The sequence below is a fragment of the Aedes albopictus genome, chromosome 1 (genome assembly GCF_035046485.1).
Source record: "Aedes albopictus strain Foshan chromosome 1, AalbF5, whole genome shotgun sequence".
NCBI lineage: Eukaryota > Metazoa > Arthropoda > Insecta > Diptera > Culicidae > Aedes > Aedes albopictus.
Genome location: NC_085136.1, coordinates 167,473,173 through 167,483,405, shown reverse-complemented (window position 1 = coordinate 167,483,405; position 10,233 = coordinate 167,473,173). Strand labels below are relative to the sequence as shown.

Sequence of the window (10,233 nt, the reverse complement as noted above, 5' to 3'; positions counted from 1 at the left end):
TTACCATTGAAATAAGATGTGTTTTGGCGTCTCTACAGATACTATACCTATCTCACCACATTCCAAAAGTTGTGTCAATTGGTTTAAATTTGACTGAGTTATAGTGGAAAACAGACGAATATAGAAGCCACCGCCCAAGTGGCGCGATTCCCTATCTAATAAATTTCGAAAACAAATTCATAGTATAAATGTCCATGTCATCTATCGGAAATCTTGCTAATCTCGAGTTACTGAAAAGACTTAGTGTTAAAAAATCATTTCTAATATCGAGAAACAAACCAGTGCCAGGCTGAAAGTCTCTATAATAAAGACAAAACAAATCTCGAATATACCCCTTATCTCGGACCTACCATAAAGACATTTTTCAAAAGCCCAAGCAACACACTTGTCACAGAAGAGTCACGGTGGCGCAGGTTATTGTTGAGCAGAAGTCTTACTTCTTACAAATTAACACTTACTTGCTAGAAGTAAGTCGCAATGACTTCTGTGCAACAATAACCTGTCCCGCCGTGACTTTTCTGTGGCAAGACAAGTGTGTTACTTGAGAGGATGCTTTCAACGCTGGACCATAAATTACACCGTGTCCAATAAGTTCTCATACAAAATACAAATTTAGAAAATGTAATTTTATTTCACATCTGTGATTTTTATTTTCAAAATAAATGCATGTATTGAAGGGCCACATAATACTGAATAAATAAAGCATACGGTTTAGAATAACCTTATTTTCTATTTGTTTTTAGAAGCCTAGCAATACTCTTCCGTTTTCTGAAATTCGTTTGCTCCGGCATGCAAAGAAAATTTTAGACAAGTTTTTGATTTTACGGTAGCTAAATAAAGTCCATAAGGTTAAATTTTGAGATTTTATTCCAAGTATTGTACCAAATGGATATACTAAGGCTAAAACAATACAATTTTAGTGATGATGTGGTAAGAAATTTGTAAGTAAGCTCAACTTGGGCAAATTTCTTTGAAAATGATCGTTATATTTAAATATAAACATCATAGAACGTAATTTCTGCCCAAAATTTACCACAGTAGAAATATATTGCTGTGTGCATTCGAAATGCAAATATCAAATGCGAGAGCACCAAATGCGGTAAGATGTTCTAGCAATTAACCCGATGTCAGTGGGAGCTTTTGAATCCTAGGTTGGCGGTGGTTTTGACTATGGTTGCTAAGTTGCCTTTGGTAACACACTGTGTTACCGCGTTTGGAGCGCATTTGGGCACCATTTGCATCTTGAACGCACACAGCAATAGCATGTCTTAGAAGTGAGAATAGTATGAATCAACAAGATAAGATGCAGTCAGCCTTCTTTAACACAGCAAAACTCATTGAAACAGGTAAATGAATTTTCTGCTCATAGGTGCTACTAGCAATGTTGATGACAGGAACCTAATTTGTTTTAACTTAATACTATTACTCATTGAAATGAGACGAAATTTCCATGAAATGGCGTGCGTGCCAGCTGAAATGGACTTACGACACATAAGCGATCAGCATAGAAGGATAAAGGACAGTTAGTTCCAAAACCTATGCTGTATTTAATCAGTATTAGATGGCCTTTCAATAAATACATTTGCTTTGAAAATCCTAATAAGGGGCCGTCCATATACCACGTGGACAGAAAATTCATGGTTTTTGACCCCCCTCCCCCCTCCCCGTGGACAAACGTGGACATTTCATAGACCCCTACCCCCCTCCCCCAATGTCCACGTGGACATCCGAAACAAAAAAATTTTTTTTTCAAAGGGTCTGGGACCATTTGGGCAGGAGTACCTATTTTGGGCACTTACTGCTATAACTCAGTCAATTTCAAACCGATTGACTTGAATTTTTTGTACAAAGCTAGATATTGCGCCTTTCTGATCGTGTTTCGAAAATCAAGTCAATCGGTTCAAAATTGACCGAGTTATGGCAGCAAGTGCCCAAAATAGGTACTTCTGCCCAAATGGTCCCAGACCCTATTTCTAAAATAAATGGAAAAAGTGATATTGAAACGTTTTTTTTTAATATTGTTTTTTTTTTTCTACGTAAGCAATGTCCTTGGGGGTTTTCGGCCTTGCAGTCTCCGGTGCAGTCAAAACGAAATATATTTTCGATGCCTGGCGTTTCGATGGACTATGCCATCTTTCTCAAGGGTTAGAAATATCGTTCTTCTGGCGGTATGAATTGCACATGAATTTTAGTCAAATTTTGGACGGACTTCAACAATTTCTATTTTGTCAGGAAAAACTGGGAAGTTTTGTATGGCGGGTCACTACTCTGATCGTCACTATGCTATTCTAATTTTAAAACCCTTGAGAAAGATAGCATAGTCCATCGAAACGTCGGGCATCGAAAATATATGTCGTTTTGACTGCACCGGAGACTGCAAGGCCGAAAATCCCCAAATTACCAGTCGATTGCATCCACAAGGTAAGAAATGTCTTAAATATAATTGAAAATTTTATAAAATACAAACATTCTATAGCTTTACATAGAATATAAACATGTAGCACAAGTTTTCAATATTGTTGTTAATTCAGCTTAATGTGTGTGAGAGTGTGGGTTCGATTCCCGCTCCAGTTGGTGAAAAATTTTCGTTAATCGGAAAATTCTTCACTGGGTGTGTTTCGTGCGATGTTAGTGAATGTTCAATGTTCAGTCTGTACAGACTCTGGTTGAAGACGGTGTTTTTTAGAATGTTTGTTCAAAGTTTAAACTATGATTATCAGATTGTTTTGTTGAGATAAGGTAATTTTTATTCTTAGATTTTTGTTGAGATAAGATTATATTTCTTAGATTCTTTCAAAAAACAAGATTTAAAGCATCTAAATTGTGTTGCTGAGGTTCAGACTTTAATATCTATTAGAAACATCTTCAATTTTAAAGGAACCTACCAATAAAAGTTTTTGAGATAAGCCTGCAAATTCCTACATGTATTTTGGAACTTTGAAGTAGTTTAAAAATTTGATATGAAACTTCGAGAGATCCATACAGCACTTCAATGAAAATTTTCTGACTGAAACACCAACATTTGCATGGTCTGCAATTCATATTAAATCTCCAGGATATTTCTCGATGAAGGAAACTAGGTAATTAGAAATTCTGATAATTTCTGGTTATTTAAAATAAATTATTCTGTGAATCGATACCATTTATTTTTTACCTTGAAGAAGTGACTTACAACTTAAAGACAATGAATAATAAAATAAAATGTATGAAAGAACTGTTGAAGAGAATCTTATCAATAGGGCAAAATTGCTGAAATTTTGCGAGCCAACATTGTGAATCTCGCGGTTCCATATTTTTGACGGTATCGTTGAAGAAAACGCCGATTTTGCATGCGAAATGAAGCATTTGGTTGGTTTTTGTGAGGCGTAAACGTATATTCACAGAAAAGTTAAAACATTTGATATATATCGAAAAAACTGTTAAATTGTTCAAACTTTTATTATGCCAGGCTCGGAATCGTCTACACTATTAAAAAATACCAGCATTATTTATGTTTTCAAACTAAAAAATTGTGAAATTTTCAGTTTATTTTTTAAATATTGTCAGATTTCGCGGCATTTTGCGAGATTTCTTAAATTTCGCGATAGTTGCCCAATTTCGCGTACTTCGCGAATTTCCTTTGTCCCATACTCATCAATAATGCGACATAATTTGTTTCGTTTGGAGATTATCGTTTCTTAATTTGTACGTCAATGTTGTCCACGTGGACATTTAACAAACCCCCACCCCCCTCTCCGTGGACAAGCGTGGACTTTTCGCTAACCCCCTCCCCCTCCAAGCTGTCCACGTGGTATATGGACGGCCCAACAGATGGGAAATGAATTCAGTTTAATTTTGTATGAGAATTTATTGGACACGGTGTATATTTTGGGTAAATTTCCTCATGGAATCAAATGTAAAAAAAAATAAACTTCATTTTAGATTCCCGATTAGATTTTTAGCAGAGTAATGAATAATATTTGAGAAAACATGGAAGCTCTCTCAGGAGATGTCTCTATAAAAAAATATTGGAAACCCCAGGAGAAATCGATTTAAGACACATTAGGTAGAAAGTTTGTTTTTTGGAAAAGTTTCTGGTTAAACTCTGAAATAGTTTAAATTTCCACTGGAACTCTTGAAAAAGATTCACCATTAAGGCGTGGAATGGACCTCAAATGGAATCACTCAAGTGATTTCCGTTTAGTACATTATTTTCCCTTTTTAAATAATCCACGTATTGATAGGACATCTTACAGTACAACACAAGAAAACATCATAATTTTATCATATAAGACCGAACCAAGTATGTCATTTCACCCTCATGAACCCACAAAAAACATTATAGAAACCCCTCTTCATAGAGCGCCCCTCATATCAGCCCCGTTGAGTAGTGTTCATAAGTCAACTCTGACTAAGAAACTGGAATGAATGACACCTTCACGGTCCATATATCATCAAGATCACAAACGGCAACTGGAAGCTATCGTCATAGTGAGAGGTATCTCCTCACGATATCTCAGCTGTGGCCATTCAAATGGGTTCTTGTTCTCAATGAATGATGTGATCCGTATGATTTTTGGTGAATGAATCACTTCATTGCTGCAGGGATCACACCAAATGGCCTTACGTGCGAGCATTTATCGCAGTTGGAAATCAGTTCACAACAGTGACAACCTGACCCCCTGACCGACCAGAATAATCGTCTGCATGGCGCAGCAATTAATTTCCCAGACAGTCAGTGTTACCGTGCGGCGCGAAGGAGTTTGTAGCGCTGTTTGTATATCCAAGCTGCTACAGCCGTTTACAAGCTCCAACAGACCTAGATCTTTCCTTTTCTCACATGCGCACGGGGACCGTTGTTGCAGCAGCCAACCAGCCAGCGTGGTGATCTGTAAATATATCGCGCGGCGCAGCAAAGTGCCATGTGTACCGCTTACCTACTTCAAACCGCGTGGTCACCGTTGATCGTCGTCGTTGTCGTTGTTGTTGTCGTTCCAACAAGGAAGGGGCGTCCAAATCAACAAAAAGAAAGAGACTCATCAATAGCGATCACTAGTCTGGTAAAATCTTTTGCAGCGTTCAGTTCATCCCCAAAACCCGCCACGGGAGTGAGTGAGAGATCCCATCTTCTTGAAAACGTTTGGACACCATGTGTAAATCACTCGTCCTAGTAGCTCTGCTGATCTACGGCGTCCGTAAGTAGAATCCTTCGCGTGCCGTATCGGTCACCACACCACAGCCGATCGAGTTAACCTTGAAACCAACCGTGGACCAGTTATGCAAATGATCTTCCGCAGATGATCGCGGTCCATAATGTCAGCATTTGCATAATGTGGTGGCAGTGAACCGTAATAACTTTCGATTTTTTTTCTTCTGTTGCTTTTTCTGGAACGTTCAACCGCCCCCCGCAGATGCCGCTAACGACGAGGATTACTATGATTTCACCTGCCCCCGGGAAAACGGACAGTACGAGGATCCTTACCAGTGTGATAAATACTACGAGTGTCAGGATGGCCGGGTAACGGAAAAACTGTGCCCGGATGGATTGGTGTTCGATCCTACCAGTAAACTACCGAGCAAATGCGATCAACCCTTCAACGTGGATTGTGGGCAGCGGAAAGAACTACGTATGTATACTCTGTCAATATTGCACTAAACAGTAGATGATCGATAATTGCAACTAGCTTTGATCGTTCTACAACAACATTAAATGCGCGGTTATTTAGTGAGATCATTCTGAGAGTGATCGGCTCGATTGTTTCATTCGGAACAAGATCCTTTCGAAAAAGACATATTCTTGACTTCATTAGGTATTGATCTTAGATCTTAAATCTTAGATCGTAGGTCTTAGAACTTAGATCTTAGATCTTAGATCTTAGATCTTAGATCTTAGATCTTAGATCTTAGATCTTAGATCTTAGATTTTAGATCTTAGATCTTAGATCTTAGATCTTAGATCTTAGATCTTAGATCTTAGATCTTAGATCTTAGATCTTAGATCTTAGATCTTAGATCTTAGATCTTAGATCTTAGATCTTAGATCTTAGATCTTAGATCTTAGATCTTAGATCTTAGATCTTAGATCTTAGATCTTAGATCTTAGATCTTAGATCTTAGATCTTAGATCTTAGATCTTAGATCTTAGATCTTAGATCTTAGATCTTAGATCTTAGATCTTAGATCTTAGATCTTAGATCTTAGATCTTAGATCTTAGATCTTAGATCTTAGATCTTAGATCTTAGATCTTAGATCTTAGATCTTAGATCTTAGATCTTAGATCTTAGGTCTTAGATCTTACCCAAGCAACACACATGGTTACAAAACAGTGACGGCAGCGTATGTAAGGGTTGCACAGAAGTCACTGTGACTTACTACGCAAACCTTACATACGCTGCCGTCACTGTTTTGTAACCATGTGTGTTGCTTGTGTAAATCTTAGATCTTAGATCTTCGGTCTTGAATCTTAGATCTTAGATCTTAGATCTTAGATCATTAGGTATTGATCTTGGAACTTAGATCTTAGATCTAGGATCTAAGATCTTAGATCTAGGATCTAAGATCTTAGATCTTAGAGCTAGGATCTTAGATCTAGGATCTTAGATCTTAGATCATAGATCATAGATCATAGATCTTAGATCTTAGATCTTAGATCTTAGATCTTAGATCTTAGATCTTAGATCTTAGATCTTAGATCTTAGATCTTAGATCTTAGATCTTAGATCTTAGATCTTAGATCTTAGATCTTAGATTTTAGATTTTAGATCTTAGATCTTAGATCTTAGATCTTAGATCTTAGATCTTAGATCTTAGATCTTAGATCATAGATCTTAGATCTTAGATCTAGGATCTTAGATCTAGGATCTTAGATCTTAGATCATAGATCTTAGATCATAGATCATAGATCTTAGGTCTTAGATTTTAGATCTTAGATCTTAGATCTTAGATCTTAGATCTTAGATCTTAGATCTTAGATCTTAGATCTTAGATCTCAGATCTTAGATCTTGATCTTAGATCTCAGATCTTAGATCTGATATCTTAGACCTAAGATTTTATATCTTAGATCATTAGATTTTAGAGCTTGCCACATATTTCACCTACCATTGTAAAGAAAGCTGTAACTGTGGAAGTGCTCATATAATTATGTGCTGAGAAGTGAGCTCTGCTCTAGTTGGAATGTAATGTCATGTAGAAAAATAAGTCCATAATTTTTTTATTCTTAATCACTTAACCTAATTTTACAGCTCTTTTGTCCACTTGGGCACTACGTGAGCGATTCCAATTGGACGCTGCACTTACACTTTTGTACAGCGCCTACATGTATTCTATTTTAATTCAACTGTATCGAACTGGTGCCTTGTGCTTCTTCAACTTTTCTACCCTATCCACGGTAGAATGATGAGCACGATGATGCTGGTGGTTGGCTGCTGTTCCTTTTCCAGTCCAACTGGGGGTCGTCCATTATGAGTTGCGGTTCGCCGATATCCAAATTCCGGGTTCGTTAGAGCTATATGCTCCGAAGAGGGTCAGGTGCCAGCTGCTCTCGGGGGGAAGAGCAACTGACGAAAAATTGCAAGTGCCGGGGCTGGGTTCGAACCCATGACCATCCGCTTATGAAGCGAACGTGTGGACCACTGCGCCACGGGCCCCGACAAGTCCATAATGTCCTCTTGATACTTCTCGATGTTTTTCATGATCTAGAAGGTAAAAGGTTTTTTTTTATCTGCATTAACGAGACTTTTACCCTAAGCTGGATCATCTCGGGTCCCACGCTTTACTTCCCATCCGAAGAAAGAACTCACGTATTGTGAGTTTGTCGGAAGTGGGGTTCGATCCCAGGTCCTCGGCGTTATGGTCACGTGTTTTTACCATCACACCAGGTCCGCTCCACTAACAAAAAAGGGCTAAGCACCTCAATAGGGTCTTCTACATCATTTCTCCAGTTTTGCATGACCCGTCCTTTACCAACCAGGCAGTGATATATTTTTTGGAAAAAAAAAGTCCAAGAGCTTGAACCGACGTTTCAACAAGTTAGTCAAGTTGGATAACAACTGACCAGAAGAATCTTTCACGGGCATCGTAGCATTCATCTAAATAAGCCTCCACGACGGGCTACAACTTTGGCTCCTCGTGTTTTCGCTCACTCAATCGCGACTTTTGTATTTCTTAACTCCAATATCTTCACTGTTGTCTCTGGCCGTGTAACGCATCCAGGTTAATCTTGCCAATAGCGAAGGAAGCGTTCTTGATGGCGGTTGATCTGCTATGCTACAACTTTCCGGAATGATCGCAGCACAGTTCCTTCGTTGTTCGACGTTTTCAACACTGCGTCTTTTAGTCGACATATGTTGAACCGATGACATCTTGTCGATAGATCCTAGCAATTAACAACCCGATCTCGCCAGTTAGGAGATGATTGAGATGATTATCCGTAAAGGCTCAGTCTTCATTTTCAGCTGATGTAAATGTGCTTACCGATATTATCCGTTTGAACTGTTTGTTTGGTCATGGAGAACATGGACTTTGGAGAACTTATGAAAACTTATTACAAAAAGAAACAGACGTAACACTTGGGATAAATATCAATTGAAAACATCGTCACGTAACCACACATAATATCAATCCAGTTGAATCCCGGATCGAATTTTCTCCTAATCCATGCGAGAGATCTAACTTTGTAAGTGGTGCGCTGTGACTTGATGATCTAGTCCACTTAAGAGCACACCACTTCCGATGCTAAAATCGATTTTCACATGCACCAAATTCCAGCTTTCAACTGGTTTGATATACCAATCATGCTCTGCTTAACCGAGCAACCACTAGATGGTGGTAGTGAGCAAACGTCAAACAGAAGGCCAATTGATTAACTACCAAGTTACTCGAATCCACCAATAATGGTGATCGATGGTGTGTGAGTAGAGTGTGACGTCTATTTCTCTGTGTTTATATTTTCTAAAAATCAAAATCAATTCTTTTACAATTTACTAATTACTAGCTACATTATCTGCTTATCAACTCTTTTCAGAGGAACCAAGACCGGTCGGAGCCTGCCCACGACAGAATGGATTCTTCTCCCATCCGGACTCGTCGATCTGCAATGTGTTCTACAACTGCGTCAGCGGGCGGGAACTTGAGATGACATGCGTAGCCGGTCTCCACTTCTACCCTGAAACCGGCACCTGCGTTTGGCCGGATATGGCCAATCGCGTCGGCTGTGGAAGCAATGCTAACAGTAATCTCAATTTCCATTTTCCTTCAAAATTCAAAATGTTAATTATTGTTTCCATTCCAAATGCAGAAAAACTAGCGGACGGCTTCCAGTGTCCCAAGGATTACCCCAAAGCAGATAAGAACGGTCAAAGTATCACTCATCCCAACTTCCCACACCCGGAGGACTGTTCCAAGTTCTACATCTGCCTGAACGGCATCGAACCCCGACAGGGCAACTGTGACCCCGGTCTGGTGTACAATGAGGACCTCCAACGGTGCGACGAGCCGGAGAACGTTCCCGGATGGTAAGAATGCTTTTCCATGCTTACAAAACTAACAACAGTTCGTGGCAGCTTCTCGGAAACTGCTCGCGAACAATACGCCCAATTGCATGCATCGCTTTCGCTCTAATCGCTCGAAACCCCGCTTAGCCAAACAGACGGAGCTGCCGCGAACTGTTCGCGCCATAATTTACACTGATATTCTTCCATTGCAGCGAGGATTGGTACGCCCCAGTCGAAAAAGCGACGGACAACTAGACATGGTGTCTTCAATTTTGCGAAGATTAGTCTATATACGAGATAACACCGTAGAACCGTAAGGATTTATAAGTTTTATAAACTAAAAATCAGTCATTTGTACCTTCGTTTTGATCAGAGATTTATTTACAAATATATGTTAAGAAATTTGTTAATTTAAATTATGACAGGCTGTTTGCTGAATGAATGAATGGAATGATGAGAAAATATCAAGATTTTAAAAGTTTGTTAGCCCCGGAAACGCTACTCTTCTTGAGAATAGGATATTTTTACTTGTTACTTGTTACTTGTTACTTGTTACTTGTTACTTGTTACTTGTTACTTGTTACTTGTTACTTGTTACTTGTTACTTGTTACTTGTTACTTGTTACTTGTTACTTGTTACTTGTTACTTGTTACTTGTTACTTGTTACTTGTTACTTGTTACTTGTTACTTGTTACTTGTTACTTGTTACTTGTTACTTGTTACTTGTTACTTGTTACTTGTTACTTGTTACTTGTTACTT

General features: G+C 38.7%; 1 protein-coding gene across 2 annotated transcripts; it reads left to right on the top strand.

Annotated features, from left to right (window-relative positions):
* The first annotated feature begins 4,752 nt into the window (after window positions 1-4,752).
* On the top strand, window positions 4,753-9,888 carry LOC109431850 (protein obstructor-E). Of its 2 annotated transcripts, none has more exons than XM_019708111.3 (5): window positions 4,753-5,174; window positions 5,391-5,606; window positions 9,004-9,210; window positions 9,277-9,493; window positions 9,705-9,888. In XM_019708111.3, the coding sequence occupies exons 1-5, from the start codon at window positions 5,129-5,131 to the stop codon at window positions 9,787-9,789; spliced, it is 771 nt and encodes a 256-aa protein (XP_019563656.1). In that variant the 5' UTR covers window positions 4,753-5,128; the 3' UTR covers window positions 9,790-9,888. The 2 variants fall into 2 exon arrangements, with proteins under 2 accessions (XP_019563656.1, XP_019563665.1); XM_019708120.3 differs by having other exon boundaries at window positions 4,765-5,174; window positions 9,685-9,888.
* The last annotated feature ends 345 nt before the right edge of the window (window positions 9,889-10,233 follow it).